At 34.0% G+C, this 23,443-nt stretch overlaps 1 protein-coding gene across 2 annotated transcripts in view; it reads left to right on the top strand.

The window, feature by feature from the left end:
- The window catches only part of LOC111048420 (RGM domain family member B), a 122,250-nt gene extending 99,237 nt beyond the window's left edge, over window positions 1–23,013 (top strand). For both annotated transcript variants that reach the window (XM_022334294.2, XM_022334296.2), the window contains 3 exons: window positions 2,650–2,738; window positions 5,309–5,808; window positions 19,443–23,013. In XM_022334294.2, coding sequence (XP_022189986.1) covers window positions 2,650–2,738; window positions 5,309–5,808; window positions 19,443–20,114 — 1,261 coding nt within the window. In that variant the 3' untranslated portion in view covers window positions 20,115–23,013. The remainder of the gene's footprint in view (window positions 1–2,649; window positions 2,739–5,308; window positions 5,809–19,442) is intronic.
- The last annotated feature ends 430 nt before the right edge of the window (window positions 23,014–23,443 follow it).

Below are 23,443 nucleotides of genomic sequence, written 5' to 3'. Positions count from 1 at the left end.
CTTGTAGATTAATACCGTATCAGAGACAACTTACGCTATATTTTCTCTATGAAAGTATGTAATGTGAAGGATTGATAACAATTACGTATATAAAAAAAATCAAAACATTGAAAAAACCTAATTTCTTCAGTAATAGAGATTTAACACGTAAATAAATTAACCTTATGTGTTAATGGGGAGATGAACTCAATATCTTTTTAGTATCGTTTTCAATCTGCAATGAAATATTAATGAGGAAGTTATTTCTATTATTGATTTTATTGCTTTGCTTCATTCATCAATCAATGTTAATCAAGTTATTAACTTCCGCGTCCGTTCATTTCATCGCAACTACCCGGCCTGGATAGGTTTGAAAAAATATTATTTGTGTCCTTTACAGTAATACAGTATTGTATTGTGGAAATTCACGGTCGATCATGTCTAGTCTGCAATTAATTTTTTACACTTGTCAAATCAACAAAAACGCCGGCTCTGCATTGAAGTTTGTAGTCGTCCCGGAATGTTGTCAAGTTGTAAGTAGTATTTTCTAATTTTCATCTTGATTTACAATTGTTTTGATGCAGCCGTCACAAATCTTCATGCATCTCTGTGGAGAGGACGTAGAAATCACGTTTTGTTGGAATCGTGAAAACAGCTCATCCTCTCATTTTTTCATCACGCTGAATTTCTGCGGGTGTTTTCCTACTTTTTTGTAGGACTTGCAATCTGATATGGAAGAACCGACCCGGTTGATAAGGCTCTCTGATGTATGGTTCGAGACTAGAGCTCTCATTAGAATTCGAACCGGCGTATAAAATTGTGCGAACCGCGGGAGTAGAAGAATGAGAAGAAGATACGAGTCCATAAGTGGAGGAAAGAGATGAAGAAACGATTCCAGGAGTATGAAAGAGAAGAATGAGTGCGAGAGTGCACGAGAGAGAATAAAATATGGTTGTGAATAATGCAATGAAAACAAGCACTGCAATAAGAATTATTCTCTTTGTCCTGCCAATCCTCCCTGAGTAGTATTGTGTTGAATTTTTTGTAAATACAGTTTTGTTTCGAAAGTGAGAAGAAATTGGGATCATGTTTCTTTGGTTGGGTAAAAGTGGAGCTAGATATTAATTATAACTTGAGCTTGAGCTTAGATATTGGGTATAACTTGATCATGATCTTTTTAACTTGCAACCACAGATTTAAGTCACAGATTTGTGTATTCTATGCTTGGAACTACTGGAATTGTAGAATCAAGTAATCTCAAGTTTCTGTCATGTGATGAATTGCTTTTACATTGATAACACAACCGTTATTAACCAAAAATCAGTGTAAATATTTGAATCACTGTTCAATTGATTCACATGAATGATTTTATCAGGACAATCTTAATGAATTCATTAAATGGTTGAAATTATTGAATTGTTATCTGTTTACTTACTGCTCTGTAAACTCTGAACTGATGGGAACTACCACACATTTTGGTTTATTGTATTATCTTGGGAAATCTCCAATACCAGGAGACTACCATATCAATTGATTAATTCCTCTCAATAATTCATTTTAAATTATCTTTCAAAATAATGTTCACGAGTTATAAGCATGCTTGACCAAGCTTGATGAGTTGATTGGGGGTACTTCATGATAACAACAATCAGTGTGTTTAATAACAAGACTGAGATAATTTATCCCATTTGAACACAATTCACCAACAGTTCTCTTCTCCTTATTCTAACTAATAACGCGAACATCTTGTGCGTTCGAAAATATTTTTGTTCGACAATAATGGGCAGTCATAATGACAGGTTATTTAAATAGATATGTCCACGTCTAGCGTTTTCTTGGCAAGTTATGAGTAGGCAGACTTGTTCAAATTTATCTAGAACATAAATGGCGATGAGAATAGAAGTTGGCACAGTGGAGCGGCGTTAGGAAGTCCTCAGGATGATAAAACAATCCTCCGCTAGCTCATCACACTAACGAGACCAGGCCTGTCAGTCGAATCCTATATGAATTCAGTTCTATTGTGTTCCAGAATTTCATCAAATTGAGGCAGAGAGTTGTGAGATTTCAAGACATTACTCATATCGATCACTCGTATAATGTCATGGTAAAATCAAAGGACAATTCACAATACTAAATTGAGAAATTCTTGAAATGTGTACGGGCTAATTGAAATTAAAAACATATACTGTGCAACTATAAGTTTGTCGTAGTAGTTTGTTGTAATGTTGTCTGTATTATCTTGTGTCATAGAATAGTTGTGTCTACTCTGAATCTATAGTTCATCATGTAACATAGTTTATAATTATTGTGTCATAGTAATATCATAGAATAAGCTTACATGTATCTAATTATTATTAAATGAAAAATCCAAATTAAATGCTCTAATTCACCCCGAAGACTTCTACTACTGCAAATATTGACAACAGGGTAAACAGCTAGATGGAAATATTTGCAGTAGAAGAAGTCTTCGAGGTGAATTACAACATTTGATTTGGATTTTCGTTTAATAATAATTAATTCATTAGCATTTGAATAATTGCAATATCTCGGTAATTCCAATCTCTTACATGAATGTGTGTTCAACTTGTGTGTGTGCAAATTCTATGGTAATATTTATGAACGAATTATTGACAATCAATGCTTATCAGCTGTTTTTTCTTTGATTTTTAGCGGTGGGGGATGGTGTGATGTGGTCTCCCGGAATGGACACGTGATGGATTGGGCGGTACTGCTACTATCTCTATCGATGATGGCGATAGGTGAGTTTATCAAATTAAAAAAAAGTTAACTACCTAAAATAATTGATAATAAAATGAGTGATTTTGATGGAAGTGAATTTCAATCAGATAGATTCCAAATTCCAGTTGATACATTCATTTGGACTCAAAGTTATGTGAAATCCAATCATGAACTCTACAGGACTGTTTATTTTAAATTGAAGGTTGAAGCAGTTTTGGGCGAATACCTGTTGTTTACACCTGGATTGTATGTATCGTCTATGAATGAATAAAAATTAAATTTATAATCTATATATTACGCAAACCTAAATCATCCAAGCATAAAATTGATTTTTTTATGTTATCTGTAATTTTTCTGTAAAGATTGTTTTCCAAGCAACAAATATGAAGATAAAACCATAAGAAAATATTACAGCATGATATTGAATGAAACCGGCTTGTAGGCAAGCTATTCTCTAAAAAATGTATGATAGTATTCATATTTTATCAATTCATTGTTTGATACTGTTTTTATAATGTTCTGACTGTTTTTATACTGTTTATTCGCATAGTACTTTCTAACTTCCGCACTTATCAGTGTCATCCTTTGAAACACTTTTAATATTGTGAAATAGTTGGTAGGAATCTTGCTTATCTGAATAGCTCTAATCGTGAAATACAGTAGTAAAGAGAAATAGCTTTTTTATGGGCCTGCTTGTAGTAATAGAACCGCTACAAATTCCCCCATATTATCGTTATTTCTATTTTGATAGTCGGCATGTCAATTAAAACTACTGATAAAACAGTAATATGCCAGAAATAGTTATCTTCTATCATAATGTTATTGCTAGAGTTTTGGAATTTCCAAATTTGCTTCTGATACGTGATTAATACTATTACTTCATACATTTTTAATGTCATTGATTAAATTGACGTTGAGTATGTATTAACTGATGAAAATTCTTGGAACACAAGATCAACACTTTTTTGAATTATTTGGAGTTCCAATTTCTCAATTACGGTTCTTGTAGGAAGTATTTTATTTCCAAGATACTAAATTTCCGATTTCCGTGATCTGTTGAACAAAATAGAGATTGCCCTACTATACTGTACCTACGATCACTATACTGTTTCTCAATCTGGATTATTCGAAATCCCAGCTGAAACGGGGATGTAAAAGTCTCTGAAAATGATGAATTTTGGTTCAAGAGGTCTGCAGGACAACCACTTGTCCACTGCACGGTCTTGATTGCTTTCTGTCTCTGTGTTATTACCCGGGGCAATGCTTCAGTCCGGTTTTCCAGTCAAACCACGCAATTACACATTTTGCTACTGGTATTACGAATGGCCACAATTCCAAGGCGTCATTTCCTTTCCATCCATCACTATCTTCTCGGTTTGCCACGACTTATCGCACAAAACAGGCTTCTGTTCAATTTCACAGATAATGTTCTACGTATCTCATGCATATTCATAACAGTAGAACGTATGCTAATGTTCTCGCCTTGGACCGATTTCAGAACACATGTACGGTTGCTCGCGCAATCTTACTTCTGTATTGAGAAGTTAAGTCGTAATTCGTTATTAAATAAGGAAACCTATATCAATCATTGTTCAACCTTCACTAGTGGAACAGGATTGATCTTTTCTTTGATTGCTATAATCAGAACCGCCGCCCCTTTTTGAAAAATGTCATGCTTTGCACGCCCAAGGCGAGTTTTGAATGACATGAGTTTGAAGTGAGACTTCGATAATGTAACGTATCTTTCATTTTTCATTCCTGCCAGCAGTTAGTTGTCACAAAGAAGTGGTACAAAGTCATACTAATTATCAAATCAAATCAAAATTTTTATTCACAACTCAAACAATTCCTGCCAGACCCGAAGGTTTTTTTGGCGGGTGCCCTGTCACAGAAAACAAGTTACAAAAGTTAAATAAACTTAGAAAAATAAATATGAGACTTCAAAGATTTCAAGTATAAAATGAAAGAAATGATATAACTATTACTGATTTCATTTGAAGAATTGAATGAAAACTACTTGGCATTGTCAAAACAACAAATTTATTGAAACAGTTTGAGATCCTACTCTCGGTTGTAACACCATTATCAATCTGCAGTAAACTGAAAGCTTGAACCACGGAGTACTAAACAACTATTGAATTGTTTCTCTTTTCTTTTTTGAACATCAAGCAGCAGAATATACTGTATAGTGTGAATATCTTGTAACAGCCTACAAAAATGAGTTCAGTATTAGAAGAAGAAGAAGAAGAAGAAGAAGAAGAAGAAGAAGAAGAAGAAGAAGAAGAAGAAGAAGAAGAAGAAGAAGAAGAAGAAGAAGAAGAAGAAGAGGAAGACCGCATGAATAGTCGAACAAACAAGTGTATATATTAGTTTAATTGTGATAGTAAGATGTATGATGGATAGGAATCTTGTCAAGGAGAACTGGGATAATCGATAGAAATTACCTGAGTAAAATGTCCAGTGAACTAAAGTTTACCAGATTTCTATTTATTTATTTATTACAGTAATTGGAATAACTGGATACTTGTTTCGGTTGCTACACCGTTATGTAAACTGAATTGTTAATAATCAAATGTTTGTTTGGTTGCAGTGAACTGTGGAGGCTGTAAACTGGAGCACTGTACTCGGCTCTACGACAACCAGCTGGAGGAGGAGGGTGTTCCGGGTCCGGAGGCGACGCCGGCGTACTGCCAGGTGCTTCTAGCCTACGGCCAATGTCTGCAGGAGACGGGTCGTTACTGTCGCGGCAACCTCAAGTATCACACGACAATGTCGATGCTCAAACCGCTCACGATCCGATACAACTGCACGCAGGCCAAGGGTGGCAAACAGTCGTCACGGCCCGGTCACCATCCGTCATCACCCGACCACTCGTCACGGCCTGAGCCGGCTTGCTCGTTCAACTGGAGGCGGAGGTCTGTTTATAAGTACTGCAGTTTGTTCGGCGATCCTCACCTCAAGACTTTTAGCGGCTCGCATGAGACTTGTCGAGTGCAGGGCGCCTGGCCACTCATCGACAACCCTTTCCTCGCCGTGCAGGTCACCAACGAGCCTGTCAGCGATGCTTCGCTCGCCACTGCTACCACCAAGGTGAGTGATACTTCCTTGAGTTACTGGAGAGTCCCTGGGCTGGGAACTAGCTCGAAAATTAGCTGATATATGTCAGCTGTTCTATTGAAAGCAGTGGAAAGTCTAGTTATACTTGAACATTCATAGAATACATGCATTGAATACTAGAATATTGTTACTGGAGAGTCCCTTGGCTGGGAACTAGCTCGGTATGTAGCTGATATCTGCCAGATGTTCTATTGAAAGCAGTGGAAAGTCTAGAGAACTATACTTGAACATTCCTGGAATACATGCATTGAATACTAGAATATTGTATTCTAGGTATTTGTTATGTTACTAATATCATGTTATGGATTTGTCATTAGTAACGATACATGTAACTCAATCAATAAGCAAAGCTGATTAATTTGTCTGAACTTTAGTCTGATTTTTCCTATATTCAGTAGTAGATAATGTGTACCTTAAGTCGTATTAGTGTATAGATGGAATTCATTTTTCATTGTAATATCATTGAAATACAGCTTTAAAAATAACACAGACATCGACGTGCAATTTGAAAAGCATTCAAACATTATTGCCAAATCAAATAGATTTCCGTATGCCAAGATCATGGCGTGAGAATAACTAGCCAATTACAGCAAGCCACGCCTCCAATCTCCCCCTACTCTCTTCTGATTGGTGGATTGGAACTCCTATCAGTGTAGTTCTCAATTCTGCTGGTAGGTGGCTCTAGTTACTGGGTTATATACTTGTACATCTCATACTATTTCCGAGTCTAACTTTCGATTGTACTGAAGTCTATATTTGTAAATAATCGAATCTTGTTGCATCGAACTACGTCCAAATATGATAAGTTATCACACAGCGTACAATACAAGATACACAGCTACACATACAGCGTATGTGTATCTAAATTGTAATGATTTTATAAATGTGACAAATTGATTCAATTATTTTAAAAATGAAAATATTGTTAAACTACCGATGCCTATTGAAAACTTGTTTTATTTTATTGCAAATAAAGATCTTGTATAATAACAAGATACGAGGGGAGAACATTATTATAGCCTTGATCTTTGAATACAGTAATTGGATAAAGCAAGCACTTTTAATGCTTGCTTAGAAATAATTTGTGATAGTTTTTTGCGTGAATGATGAGTATTGATAAAATAACCACTAAATTTTAGTAAAAGTTGGGCAAGGAGAGCTTGTAAACTAATTATATCCCACAGACCTGAGTATCGAAAACTAGATGAAGAGACAACGTTTTAGAGAATAGAATACTGATCGCTCCCTAGTAAACGATATTCTGATAAGATCCGCAAGTGCATGTGTTCTCATTGTCTTTGGGTGCAAGATTAGTCAAGCAGTGTTTCATCTGAAGATTAGCAACAAGAAGTAACAAAACATGGCTTGCAGCTCAAGTGTTGAGCAACAGAGGAATTGTTCCGCTCTGAAGTCACATTAAAATTAACAAAGCGTTAAACTGGAACCGCTCTTTCTTTGTAACTTGATGAGATATGGCCAAGTGACCAACCCTTGGCTTCTAATCACCGCTCGTTCTACAATTTTATGATAATCAGATTTGTCAACGAGCGTACGATGCCTGAAATTGGTAATTAAATACGATAGTAGGGGGGTTTTATTTGGAACGTCATTGCGTACATCTCGCAACTCGTTCTCATCCTACTCCTCTTGCGCAAGTCTCAGACAATAAAATAATAGAGATTTGAAAATAATAGAAGAGTTGAACAATGAATAATGTTCAACTCTCGGTTGAAGATAGTTTTTATTCATCCAACGAATTCGTTTTCTAAGAAAAGAAAAGAATTTATAGCTTTAATTGAGAATTGTCGATAGTTTTCTTAGAATTGATAGTTTCTAAGAAATGTCAAAGAATTGATAGTTTCCATCATTGATAGAATTATTACTCGAAATTGAGTTGAAAAGTTACTGTAAACGAAAACTATTACCTTATCAAACGTAAGTCAACTAGTATTCTCGAAGAAAAATAAAGGCAGTCATTCTTTTCTATTGTATAATGTATAAAAACTTATTCACGATCCAGAAGTTCAATAAATGAATAAATGAGTTCAGTATTTAAAATTACAATAGCACTTGTGCTTTTTAAGCTCCCTGACTTTGACCCACTCTCCAAACAAAAGAGAACTTTCAATTGTTGTGTGTTCAAAGAATGAAGTGATAATTTATGTGATAGTGATACTCCATAAGAGGTGTTATGATCTCAAGTTGGCTTCATTAAGAATGAGATGTTGCATGTAACTAGAGTGATTGCGTGAGAAAATGAAGAACTGTGAGCCCTGGAAGGAACCCTGTACATTCATTCAGTCAGTCTGATCACGAGTTAATTCAGTGTTAACAATACAAAAATTATTAATAAGTGATAGAATAAGTTCGATATTGTAGTAGCATTGATTGATGATGTGTAAAATGGTTGAAACCCTAATTAAAAAGTGTGAGTGAGTTATATGGCATTGAAGTCTTCCAAATTTTGGTATTAGGAACTGATATCGAGTGATCAAATCTTAAAAAAAAACTGATCCAATAATATTCTAATCAACAAAACACTAATATTTTCTGGAATTTGATTCTATCAGCTCAATATCGAAGAAAATCATTCAAGAAATGATGTAATGTTTGATTCCAATGATAGCGTTTGAATTTGATAGTTCCTAAGGTTACCTGACTGCATCCGCGGTTTTTAAAGATCAAATCAGAAATTCTATCTGACAATTTCGCATGAGTCATCAATAATAAACAAGAAGGCTGTTTCCATTTGAGATGAGGATATGTTACATGACCCTTCTGCATATCAGTTTCAAGCGACTTCACTGGCTATGGAATGATAGTATTACATATTTTTGTGGTATCATGAATGTTGCGGTATTTATAACTCGCGTGTCCACTCTTATTAGATCAACCACAAACATCTTTATCCACTAGCATAATTTTCTCTTTTATTATTTGATATACTATACTTTTTTCAATTATGAATTGATTTATATTATAATATATACTTGAAACTTATCTAATAAAGTAAATGATCATTCACTTATCTTTAAAGTGAATGATTTCGATCATTTATTAATTTCGATAATAGATTTCGATCTGATATAAATTGACCACTTCGTGGTTTTCCGATTTTTAAGAAAATGATTGAAACCAATGAACTCCTCTCGTCTTCATGATACAGTATTTAAATTTTTGAGAAACATCATAAGATGATGAAGATTTTCATCAGTTGCAAAATACATTCCACAACTCTTATAAATGTTCATCATAAGCGATCCTGAGTTAACTTTCCCAGAACAGTGATCATTTCCCAAGTGCACAAGTGCATTGTTCGTGCTTCCTGCCATAATAACAGATTCATTGCAGATCAACTGGATAAAAGAGTCAATCATTATTATTCATGTCTATCCAACCTACATGAGCCACCCATAATTTTGTGCTGACATTGTAATTTGTAAAAAGCTAAATCGAATTCATGGATATATGCGACCTGTGGCGATATTCTTCTTGGAGACCAATCTCTCCCACATCTTTCCAACAAATCTATGTTAGAGCAACGCATCCTCTTGTTGTGGGAGCCATTCTTTTCAGTCCCTGTCTGATCCAACTGTATTGTGGTACCTGGGTTCCGTGGGCTGGTTAATTGCCTGTCATAACTCATAACACCAGCTCTCCTGACACCCTGGAAATAACACGGTTAAAATGATTGCCTTTTACATAAATTAAATGGGATTAGAACGAGAAGATTCTCCCCGTACGAACGGAAAAAGGCGGGGAACTAACAATAACTATGTTAATATCAGCTTCTCCGATCTACGCTCCTATTAATATTTATTACATTTCGAAGTAGATGGGATTGTTCGTTCGAATTTTTTTCCGATGAGGGAAGCATTCTGGACTGGATAATGTAATAGGTGAAGATTTAAGCTGTAAATAAGTGTAGCCTCCTTTGATATTGTTGTACGAGGATTAACTACGTTTGTATTGTACTCAATTTTTCTAGTTAGTAAATGACGACGGAAAGAAAAAGTATCGATTGATAGATTAGTAACTCAATGAATAATGAATGTGGAACATATAATAAAATATGAAACATATAAGGAGTTTTCAACTTTAAAATTACCGTATGGAAATGAACCTTGTCTCCTCTGCGTCTTCTAGTAGCAAGATTTTCATGACGTAAAAATAAAAACCATTGCTTCTAGTTCAACCCAATCCCTATAAAAAAGAGATTGTATACACATCATACTCATATTGCATACAATGTAGCTGAGAATAGTCATACTCGTATGTTGGTCATAGATTAGCTATTCTATGATTATTGACTATTATGACTATGATTATTGTATTCAAACTCTGATATTTTTCTGGAAAACCTTTTAGGTCTCTGTAATAATTGAGCGTTGATTTCATATTATAAATGCATGAATAATGGAGTCTCCCTATCGCTCTCACATATTGTACCTTTTCAATGAATAGATACACAAACTTGTAATCACAGTGCCTTAGAGCATGAGATATCAACTAGAATGAAATTCGTTGCATCTATTATTTGGAGAAATTTATTCAAGTTCATAATTTTATACAAATTCACGTAACCATTTGTGATATAGAGTCTGGTTTTATCCATTTAATTTGAGCAATTTATTCAAATTCATAATTCTACGAATTATGAATGTTTTATCCATTTAATTTGAACAATTTATTCACATTCATAATTCTATAGAAATTAACGTTTTATCCATTTAATTTGAGCAATTCATTCAAATTCATAATTCTATAGAAATTCAGGTAACCATTTGTGTGTGATATAGAGTCTGATTTACTCCATTTACATAGAATTTTATTACTTCCCAGAAACTTTGTATTTAATGATAATATCTTGGTATTGCCCAAACGAGCTTTCATAGCAGCTAATCGTCTATTCAATTCCGCATAAATCATTTTTATGTTTCCGTAGATAATTGCGGCAATGTTTTCTAGGAAAATTTATTTACAGGAAACTGCTAAGACGATCATTTTTGGCGGGCCATTAAGTTTTACAATGTCGTTCACTGGTATTTATCGGTCAAATTTACATCATTGAAACATATTAGCACGCCTTCCTGCATAATCTGAATTGAAGACTTCTCACCCAGCTGGAACTAGATCGTGATTAGTTCGTGTACTTCTCACTTTTTACGATTCTCATAGTTATAAATCATTCTTGAGGCATTAGAAGTGTGTATGTAGTATGCAGGAATGCGAGCCGTTTGTTTAACTCTTAACACCTGGCATGTAAAAGACAAGCCCATTATTGCATAAATCAATTGTTTGTACTCTACTACTTTTTCCTCATCTATCTTGTAACGTAGAACGTAAGTTCAGTATCTACTTGAATGAAAAATCTTAACACCTTTCAAGGTTTGAGAGATATAACGTGACTGAATGAAATGCTATGTCCATTTAAATCGAAGACTAATATTTTATAACAGTAGAGGAAAATTTAAATTTGAATAGAAATTGCAGTTTATAAATATTTCTGATTTTTAGTAATACTTTTGTTAAAAATATTTCTGATTTTTAATAATACTTTTGGTAAAAATATTTCTGATTTTTAGTAATAATTTTGGTAAAATATTCAACAAATTAGAAGACTTTAAATGATGGGAGGAGAGCAATCATAAGCAATATTATTATTCTTATTACCCAATTGCAGAGAAAACTCATACATAACAGAGAAAAAATAAGATTGTTTATTATATGCGAGTAGGATTCTCAATTATTCTAAAATAGATGTAAACATACTTAATCCACTGATTGTGTGCCTCTAGTCCATATAAGATTGTTAAAAGTCAAATGCCACTACATATTATTGGGTTTTTGGCTGTAAAATTGTTATTCCTGTGACGTGACAATATTATGAATTTATTTAACCAAGACTTTGGTCAATACTAGTTTTTATGAACTTATGTCAAATCTGATCTATGAATTTCTTCAACCAAATAAATATTATTGCTTCTTTGACGAATCCACACGATATTGTAAGAAATGTTTCCTAACTACTAATTCTACAGAACCTATTCCAGTTAATAAAATAGATTATGGTAGTAGATTTGGCCTTGGAACATCCAAAACTATTTTAGTATTCTTATTATTATTTCTTACTATTTCAATAAAATGATATAAAAAAATAGAATCATAATAATGAATAATGAATTTTTTATAAAAATTGTACACGTGAAATTCTAACCTTATCTTGGACTTTGTCACCTATAAATTTGGAAGAAAGATAGCACAAGGACTACCTTATTATTTTATCTTTCAATGTTATTACATTAGTGTTATTTGCATTGTAAATAAATAAATGAAATAATAATAATTAAAATTCGACTTCCAAGCAATTTACCATTGACAGCTTCTCTGCTGATTTATTATGACAGAGACATTGAGAGGCATGAGTATGAATGACGCCTGAAAATGATTCACCAGTTTTTGCAATCATTCAAGATAGTTCACAAATGATAGGTGGGCAGTGAGCAGAAGGAAGACTGTCACAGGCCAAGGATAGTATATAGCTATATACTATCTATCTATATACTATTCTTGGTCACAGGCAGGCATTGCAAGGTGACGAACAAGGATAGTATATCTCTAGTATCTTCTACTATACTATATCAGAGAAAACTTCTATGCTGTATTCTGTGACTATATACTATTCTTGAGTGAAGAAGGTGTTTCTGTTGATTTCGAAAACGACACAGCTGAGTAGCAGTTGTCAAGTCCGAGAACTGAGGAGGAGTAGAGGTCGACTTCCGCCTCCATGCAACGCCCATTGAATCTGTCCGGCAAAGCAGAGCTGATTGTTAAAAGTCGTAGTGACGGTAATTAAATTTACATGAAGCGAAACTCTAGAAAGAAATGAACGGGAAAAGCATTAGCACAGCTTCACAGCTGTCCATGAGGAGTGAGCACTTCTCACTCCACTTTAAGGATGAGGAGAGGTGTAGAGGTAAATGTAGAGAGGAGAAAAGGAGAGAGGACTTACCTTCTCGGCCGTCAGCCGTGAATCTGTCCAGGGTATCTATGTGTTGCACAGACCATAGACTATATCTATAGCGATATATATAGAGGTGTGTAGGTACGAATATATGTATAGAAGAATAGTAAGTTGAAACGTCGTGATAGTCTGTATATCCGGCGTACATTGGGAGTAAAGCCGTCGCCCTCGCCAAAGCACGTGGGCGAATAAGGTCTTGTGCTCAGAGCAACTTCAACCTTTTCATATTATTGTACGTCAATCTGTTACGTCTTTGCTTCTTGCCTCGCTGTTATTGTCTTGTTATGAACGTACAGCTACGTATCTTGAACATCATTCTCTGTCAAAAAAGCCAAACACATTACAATACTTCATACACGAAACTTCGTTAGTGTTAGTTTCAGCCCTGTATTGAAGTTCCATCTTCAATAGTTCGAAGATTGTTGACGATAGGATAAATAAACAATAATAAGAAATGTATAATATTGCAGTTATTTCAGAAGTTGGATGTCCATGTTACTAGCCTGTGTATCATGAAAATCCATTAATATTGATGATATTACATCTCATTAAATAGTGCTTGCGTAGCAGCCCAGAGATCCCGGGTTCAAACCCGCACATCACCAAATAAAAAGTTTTTGACAAAGGTTACGCCCGGTTCATCGGATGGGCACGATAAATTGTCGGTCACAGCTGAAGTATGACAGTCGTAAGGTCCATCTGCGGCTTAAATTAAATATGCAGCTTAATTTGTATAAGATTCCGGCGAGATGGGATTTTCCCGGAAGGGATACTCCACCAACATAAGCCGTATATGAATTTACATTTTTCAAATAAAGTATCAGCTAGACCATTTTTTTTTATTGTCAATACTATAGCTATCTAGTCTGGAGACTAATGAAAGAAAATTTTAAAACTGTCAGTAGTATGTTTCATAATGAAAAAGGATTATGATTATTCATTGTTTCACATTTTGCGTATGTAAGTTTGCGTGTATTTGTAAGTTTTTATAAATTTCAAAATTATATATTTTGTAAGTTTGCGTGTCAGTCTGGAGTTTCCATAATGTCCTGGTTTTTCATTATAGCGGTCATTCATCTAGTCGTCTGGTGTTTGTTGATGGAAATTACTTTATTTCGAAATTCGAACAAATAGGTATTGTAATAGATACTGTACAATATTATAAGAAGTGGAAAAACGTATCTAAAATAATGAGAGGGGCACTTGATTGATGATAATAATAATTACGGAAGAAAGTTTGTTTTGACTTGTTTCAGGAGAGGTAGAAAACGTTGAATTTTATCAATTGTTTGTGATTTTCTCAAGTGTAGGAATGTAGACTACGTTTCAAGATACATAATCTCAAATTACCTCAAATCCAATTACTTGAGTACTGTACATATAATCGTTATACAAGTTATCAACGATTATTTCAACAGTTGGAGGTCACGCCCGATTTTGAGAGGCAGTTGGGAGTGGTATGTAGATTCTAATGAATGGTTTATTCAGGAAGAAGTGTGTGGAGCGTAGAGCCTGCTATGAATGAAGCAGCATGTCGAGACGTAAGAAACAAATCCGGACTTACCAGCTGAATTATTCAGAAACTGGATTAACTGACCGGTCTTGCTGCAGTGATGGTCCAGTGTAATTAATAACTGCTATGTTAACTAAACCTGGTTTTGACCCAGCAAGCTGCTCCCTGCCTAACTTTCTCACTACAATTTACAATTGACTTGTTAGCATAATCACAACAAATTCACTCATCAGATGTTTGTTAGAGGAATTTTCCTCTTATGGAAACAATTTAGTCCATTACTATGATCTAGAAAATATTTAGTTGCTCAGAAGGAATCAGAGTCATATCTCCTACTTGGAAGTTTTTAAATAGTTTGGATAATTATTATAGGAATCAGAATTATAACTATGAGCCTCTTGAACATTACTTAAATTTTATAATTTTATGAAGAACAATAATTGTTCATCATTATTTTCCAATCGAAACTGATCATTCACTTGAAAAAAGATTTACACATCTGTATCAAATTACTCATAGCAAAGTTCAAACAAGATCCCCATTGAGATCCCTAGTGGTATAACTTTCTGACGTTATCAGCCTGCTGTTTAGTGGTTTATGTGGTTATGATAGCCTTGGAGATAAATTTACAACTATAAAACGCTATATCAATGCCAATATCACATTTCTATCATCGATATGCTCCAGTTGTTTCATATTCCAGCAGATCTGGTTGAGTCCTCGTAGTGATTCCTTTTTTCGTGAAATTGATCTCTGGAATGGTAAGACATTATATTTTCGTTCATCGACATCAAAGTGAGTTGTGTCGTGATACAGCTTTGGGATTGGAATCATCAGTTTTTACTATAGTTACTCCATTCTAGGAATGAAAAAGGTTAAAATATGATTGATTACCATCTTGGAACAGTACAATATTGAGATAGATTGACATATAGTGAAGCTATATTAGTTCTGGTAATCACTTGTATATTAGTTTTGGATTATCTTAGGTATTCGTTTAAGGTATTACCTTAGACATAAAGTAATACATATAAAACAATATAGTATTGATTACCATCTTGGAACAGTACAATATTGAGATAAATTTACGTAATATGTTATATTTATATAATATATTATGACTATATTATAGTGGAGCTATATTAGTTCTGGTTATCAGTTGTATATTAGTTTTGGATTATCTAAAGGTGCGTACAGATTTTTGCGCCGCGAACATGAGCAATTCACTTTTAATCAGCTGATGCCAAGCTTTTTATATCTGTATCCAAAGACCTTGAATATGCTTCAAGGTCTTTGTCTGTATCTTACCGTTTCTGTAAAAATACAGATATAGTCAGCTGATTGGAGGTGGATTGCTCATGTTCGCGGCGCGTATATCTGTACGCACCTTTAGGTATTCGTCTAAGGTATTACCTTAGACCTAAGGTAATATATATATATATATATATAATATATATATATATATATATAAAACATATTATGGTTAAACATATTATGTTTTCCCGCAAGGGAATCTCTACCAACAAAACTCCATTCTCACATTAATTTACAATTCATGACGCTACCTTTAAATAACAACAGAACAGAATCATTCAAGATACATAGCCACTTCAAAAAAATATTCAGTTGAACAAAACTGAATTCTCAGGCTCAGATTGTCAAAAAAAGATTCGGAGGAAGAAAGGGACCGAATTCCTTTGTTGCTATCCTTAATACTTGGACCACCAGGATGTCCTTGAATGGCCATTGTTATTCCTCGGATCAGGAGACGATTTGAACGGGTGGTGGAGTAGTTTTATAGAATGGAATAGGAATAATACTATTGAGTGGTGTATAGGCACAGGAGGGGGCTGCCTTCACGCGAGATTGCCAATTATTTTTCACTTATTTATAGCGTAACATAAATAAGGGATGTGAGTGTGAAGAAGGGGCTGTTAAACCACATGGAGCCCAGCTGTGTCATGGAATTTCTGATCTTGGAATTTTTGACCGACCCACTGTTGTCTGCCTACTCCGCTCCACTAAGCATCTTCACACTTTCTGTAACTTCGCTCCCCCAATTCCAGGAATTCATTTTTCCATCTGGTTACCAAGACTAATCATATTGGAGAAATCTTCTACTTTGAATAGATTCTTTTGATTTCCGTAGAGAGTAGAATATTCTACACAACTTATTCAAATGACAAGGTTTTGCTGAGATGTAATGATATTTATTTTTAACTGATAGGTAACTCGTGCTCCGCAAAAGTCTAACTGAGAACTTGACGAACTGAAAACATGACCTACTGAAAATCGTGTAGAATTGAAGAAAAAGTGTAGAATCGTGTAGAAATTTCATGTGTAGAATAGGTCCACAACCATCCTCGCTAATAATAAGGAATCCATGCAAAACTTCAAGTTGATCAGTCCAGTAGTTCAAGAGTGATGATGCGTCATTCTTGAATTTCCTATCCCGTACGTGTATAAGCCAATTATTTCCTTTATTATATTTTAGATTGAAACACAAAGATGCAGTCACATACCACGAAATTATATTTGACCACATTTTTCATTACTTTTTCAAATCTTGAAATAGATCTCCACTCCAACAATATAGTATAATATGAACAGTTACGGCTACTTACTGTGTTGCGATACTTTAAATACACACTATTTAGAAAACATTTTTTTAATGGTGGGTAGGATGATTAAGCTTTTATCTTTATAGCGAGCTCCTACTGTTGACTTGAGTCTTGTCAGTTAGTTGGTTTGTTTGTTCGACGATTACTTTCGACTGCTTTCATCAATCAACTTAAAATTGTCAACGCATATTCTTTGAATCATTATACCAATTGAGTTCGTTGGCCAACTACATTGACTCAATACGTTGTATTTTTTTAGGATAGCGCAGAATTATATTGAAAGTGCATAAGAAATAAATTGTAGTAATTTATCATTAAAAGTGACAGATCAGCTGGATTATTAATTTAATGTAATAATGCTTGCTATTAATAACAACTATGCAACTTGACCTATTTCTCTTGACTTTCCACTGCTTTCAATCATTTCCACTGCTTTAGCAATAATTTATTATGCCATATTTTCCCTATATTACACCTTAAATAGTGATTTACTGCTTGATTGAACAGCTGACAGAATATCAGTGGTATTTTGAGCGATTTCTTCATCCCAGTGGGCTCATAGTTATGTTTCTTCATCAACTGTGTGAATGTAGAGAACTATCAGGAAAATTATATGAATTTCATGCTGAAGGTGGACACTTCTTTGGATGCAGACTAGTTGTTTCATGAAATCAGTATTGTTCTAAGGTGCGTACAGACTTATGTGCCACAAACACGCGCATTCCAATTTTCATCAACTGCTAATTATATTATTTGTATTTGCTCAGAAACAGTGAGATACATAATAATATTATATATATAGTTTATCAAGAAAAATTGATCATATCCAAATTTGGCGTCGGCTCTCACAAAATAAAACAAATTAAGCTTTATTTTGCTCAATTTGAATTGTTTTTATACTGAAATCAATAGAAAAATAGTTGATCCATTTGAAAATCCATTTTTGGAATGAGTTATTATTACTGCATATTAGTAGTATGATGTTCAAACTTTGTTTTTGCTCTCCTGAAAAAACATTTAAAAAGGACTTGGTCACTTTTGCTTGTAAGCCGACGATATATAATAAGCATAGCATCATCTGATCAATAGTGAAGTGCGCGTGTTTGTGGCGTATAAGACTGTACGCACCTTAGAATAATACTGATTTCATGAAACAACTAGTCTGCATCTAAAAAAGTGTCCATCTTCGGTATACAATTCATATAATCTTCCTGATAGTTCTCTACATTCTTTAGAATAGAGTATCCGCATCCTAGCTTTCGGGGCTCTACGATCTCGTATTCTCTCCTCCCACTCTCCATTCAAACAAATTATTTCTAATCCGAGTACGATTGAAAAAACTTGAATGCTATTCACTTTCAGTTGAGCTGACTATTCTGGCAGGCCTGGTGTCTGGACCGTTTAATCTTGACAAACCGAACTAACAGCTGTTACTTTTAATAGGCATCGTCTCAAATGTTGGCAACCGACTCTTAAATAGTGGCATGTATACTCAGGTAGAGCACGATATGTGTTTCGTATCGAATGGCCGGACGCTGTCCACCTGTGCGCAAAATGCTTTGATCTTCGCATTCCTGCCCTCAACAAATTGACCACATCATTCATAAATCACTTCTTTGATGATACATTTACATTACAGAATTGGTCTCTTTGTGAAATTTACAAAGTACACTATTACTATGTTTTAATAGCTCTACTTTTAAAGTCCTTCACTTTTGGCATTACTAGTGCGAGTTATTAAGGTACTTTTTCGACATGAATTCAGTTTAGAGGAATGTAGTTACATTATCCAGGATATATCAATTCTATAATCTTCGCCCAAAATTATTATACCACATTTTCAGTCAAGTTTTTGTAGTTGAATGACGAGTTCCAGACTAAAGTACTAAGGTAAATAGTACAAATATAACAATAAAAATATAGAAAATATAATTTCACAATTACTTAAGTCTGCAAGTCGTCATTTTAGTATAAAAACTTGATGAAAATTAGCAGTAAGTCATGGAACAAGAAATTCAGACCATTTTAGTCTCTATATCCCATTTACTCCTTGATTCCACTTTCAAATCATTTTGATTTCAAATTTCTGGTTCATATGATACATTTTGGACTCGAAATTGGATAGTAACTATGAAGTGATCAACTTAACTAATCTTTGGTCAATTTCTACTAAAATTTGAGCCCAAAATTGTTTCTTCCCAAATTTTAGGTCCAAATGAATCGACCAAAAATAGTTTATGTTCATCACTTAATAACTGTCCAATTTCGAGTTGTTCCTTTTCTGATTATTGTTCATATTGAATTGAAAATGACATTGTATCGGTGAATGTATAAATAAATAATGCTATATCTTAATTTTGATTAAAAAGTAGTGCAAGAAAGGTTGTGTTTCGTTCAAATTATGAGTGGTTCTGATGTTATCAACGTTTATCTTCTCTGTTTTCCTCAGGTGACGGTGATAATAAAAGGCAGAAGCACACCGTGCACAGTGGAGAGAACGTACGAGGCAACAGCCGATCTGCCCCTCCCCGCCTCCTTCATAGACGGTACCTACAAGACGGACCACATTTCGATCAACGCCAGCACAGAGAACAACTCCGAGAAGGTGGAGATCTACATCAGGTACATCGAGACGACGGTGGTCATCCGCAGGGTGAAACGGTACCTGGCGTTCTCAGCCAAACTGCCGGCCGACCTCATCGAGCCTCTCATGCAGGATGATAGTAACCTGCAACTGTGTACGCAGGGGTGTCCGCCTGGTGAGAGGTTAGACCTCGTGACGGCGCGGGGAGAGGTCATGTCCTGGAAGGCGGCGGTAGACAAGTGTCAGGCGGTGAACACTCTCAGTAACGACGTCACCTCAGTTCTGACGGACCAATACTTGGATTGGTGCGTTTTTGACGCCATGACAGCGGGTGCGGGACACGGTTTCACCAGTGCGGCTCACTTCGCTCGCGCAGATGCGCTCACTATGGACCCGGAGTCCCTACTTAACCGTACCACACCGCTGCTCCTAGACCAGTCACAACTCAGTAGTTCCTCAACCTATCTGTATAGTCTCTATGTACATTTAACTGCATTAATTTCGGTATTACTTGTAAGTAGGTTAATGTCATCGTGAAGACGTTGATTGTTAACATAGAAACACGTTGAAAAACGTAATAAACTGATAGTAGTAACGTTAAATCACGTTGAAAAACGTGGAAACTGAATTGAAATGATAGATTCTGATCTAAACTGGTTTGAGATTTGAATATTGAGAGACTTCTTCATATTGTGATATTGTATTGTTAATTTCACACTTCAATAATCAACTTGCAGGACTGCAGTTTCCTGTTGAAACCAACTGAAGTTCAACTCCTTCTTCCTTTCACAGTTAAGGCATCACTGCCTGTTCCGAACCTCATAGTCTCGATGTCCTGCATGTTGATATAAAGTGTGTAATTGACTATAAAATGTAATTGAACGCTGATTGCATCATCAATTTTCAGGTCTGCAGTTAGTGGTGAAACCTAGGTGTAACTGGAGTCCTCTAGATTGTTTATTAAAGTGTGGATTTGACAATACTAGCAAGTGGAACACTGATTGTATTCTCAATTCAACACTTCATTAGTTAACTCGCAGGACTGCAGTTTCGTGTTTAAACTAACTGAATTCCTGCCTGTTGATAAATAACGTGTAAAATTGAAAATAGAATCAGTGCTTTTCAATTCTGGTTTGATTAGTATTTGAATGTGTATACTCTTCTACTGAGACATAGAATCAATCTATACTCGCTCAACTAAATATCACAGTAATTGTTTTATGAATTTCACAAAATTCCAAACACAATCCCTATACCCAACATCTAAAAGAGAAATGGATTGCTCCATCTCACCAATACCTAACTATATTATGTTTTTGTAGCTCTTTATCATCAGTATTCTGAAGAACTCTTGATTGATGTATGTTATGTACGTATTATATAGATGTTTTGTAAATGTGTATTGTATGACTTACTTTGAATTTGATGCAGAGCAAAAGTACCAACATTATTGTGTAATAGAAAAATTATTGTTATCAATGAGTTGTAATATTTTAGTAATGCTACATTTCGTGTCTTGATTGTTTTTGAAAAATTCGATTTAATATGTTTTATTCTTCAAATATTTTTCTTTACTGGGATATCTTAGTCTTTAATAATGCAATGGAGTTATATTATTGAAATATGGCTATCCAAAAATTTAACTTATACAGTATCAAGGAATTCATTAAATGATTCTCTGAAATAGAATAGAAATGAATTTTATTCAACAAAACAAATTTCAAATAGTTCTCAGTCTCATAGGAAACAAATTTAAAATAAAGTTGTATGAAATGTTTTAAAGGTGGAATGGAATTGAGCTGATGATTATAAACAGTTCATCATTATTGATTTACTAACGAAAATTGTATTATTATGTCAGTCACATCATTTGAATGGATGTGATGAATAATAAAATTGAATATTATTATCAAAAGCGATTGATTCAGCTGTTATGATCTCATATAGGCTAAACATTGGAAAAAATTGATACCGTAATGAAAGCTTGAAAAAGTAAAATTTATTGAAGAAAACTCTTCCAAAACATGAGAGTTAAAAATTGAGCCAGAATATGAGAGTTGGAATGGATAATATCGAGTTTAGTATCAGAATATCATTTCTATTTATATGTTGTGATAATTAGGATAATAATTTGTAAATAGATTCGTATGCTTCTGTCTAAAAATACTCAGTCTTCTTTGATTCACTTGTAAGATGAATTTTTCGCTCATGTGAACGGAACTCTATTAATTTATTAAAACTAGTTTAAATTAGTCTGATATAGTACAAATTGACAAGTACTAATATTTTTCCTTTGTGTAAAAAACATATTAGTTGCAAACTTTTTTAGTTTTGCAAAATAACTACTACCATTTTTAAAAGTGGATGAACTTTGGTGCGTAGCTTTAATTTTGTTTTGTAAATTTGTGTAGAGTATTATAATTATTTTTCGTTATATTTGTATTTAATTTCCATGTTGATAATATGAAAATTTGAAACTAAAATGTCAGAGAAGTTTTCCTTCATTTAAATTAACAATTTGGTTTTATGTATTCATAAAAAAATAACTTTCTCACTTCATTGGATAAATGTTATCAAATGTCAACAAATTTAACAATTTAAATTTATGTTTACATTAAAAATAACTTCTCCAGCCATTTTTTATCGATAAATTTTATTCTGTCATCAAAATTGACTAAAGTACAAAGTTAGGCTATGTAGAATATAATTCTACTACACCCCCATGTTTCTAGAATTTAGATAATAATTCTCTCATATTTTCTCAGACTATTTCTTGCAATGGATAGTTCCAATTTCATCTTCAACGTATTGTCCTTTGCTATACAAATTATTGCTCATTGTGAATATTGAATTATATATTTTCTCTTGAAACTGATGTCAAACATTCCATGCAAGTACTATATCAGTTTTTATGTGTCGACCTAAAGTTTGTTTTAAAATTTTCATTTCTTTTCTGTCTCACATTTATGTCTCTGTGTGTACGATGTCTATGTAGAATAACTTTATCGCTTTGATAAATTTGTTCAATTCAAATTCTTTTCAAACTAAAATCATCCACTTTATATTTTATAATTTCTTTGAAGATTCAATTGGAATTATCGTTTGCTTGAAACAGAATCCTTCCACAATGAACTTCACTAGTGATGAAGTATTATAAAAGCGACATCTATTTGTAAATTGTACATGCTTGTGTGTATATATTCTGCTGTATTATATTTTAGTCATATATGATAACTTTTGTGTAAGATTTGACATTGTGAATAGTAATTCAGGTATACTAACTGTAAATAATTAGAATGTACAGATATATGTTTTTGAATGTCATGAAGGAATATGAGTATTTATCTTTCAGAAAAATCTGTATTTGAAGCAAGCTAGAGACTGACTGATAGAATGTAAATAGCGAAATAAAAGATGAAATCTTGACTAATCATAATGGTTTTGTTTTTATTCATCCATGAGCTTTCTGCAATATACTGGATAACTTACTAAGTGAGATTCATGTTATAAAGTCAGCACCTGATTAACACAGGATTGCGTCCTTGTCTGTCATTGGACAAAGCAGATAACTCCATCCTCTTCTTTCCAGTTCCGTCAAATTGTTTGCAGGGTATGAAGAAATATAATAAACTACCAGAATATTTAATATCAATTATGAAAATTTATTTTTGAATCATGAAATGGTAATTTTCTTGATTATTTACTCTTATCTGATACAAAATTGATCATTATTAACATGAATGAGCAATATTTATCATTATATGAGATATTCCGGGTGATTTGAATCACAGCTATCTACTAGATACAAGTCGGTTGAAAAAGAAAGTTGACAACATTGCCATCCTATCATTTCCACTGATTTTACA

This window comes from Nilaparvata lugens, chromosome 2, assembly GCF_014356525.2.
Source record: "Nilaparvata lugens isolate BPH chromosome 2, ASM1435652v1, whole genome shotgun sequence".
Taxonomy (NCBI): domain Eukaryota; kingdom Metazoa; phylum Arthropoda; class Insecta; order Hemiptera; family Delphacidae; genus Nilaparvata; species Nilaparvata lugens.
This window is presented reverse-complemented; position numbering and strand designations above follow the sequence as displayed.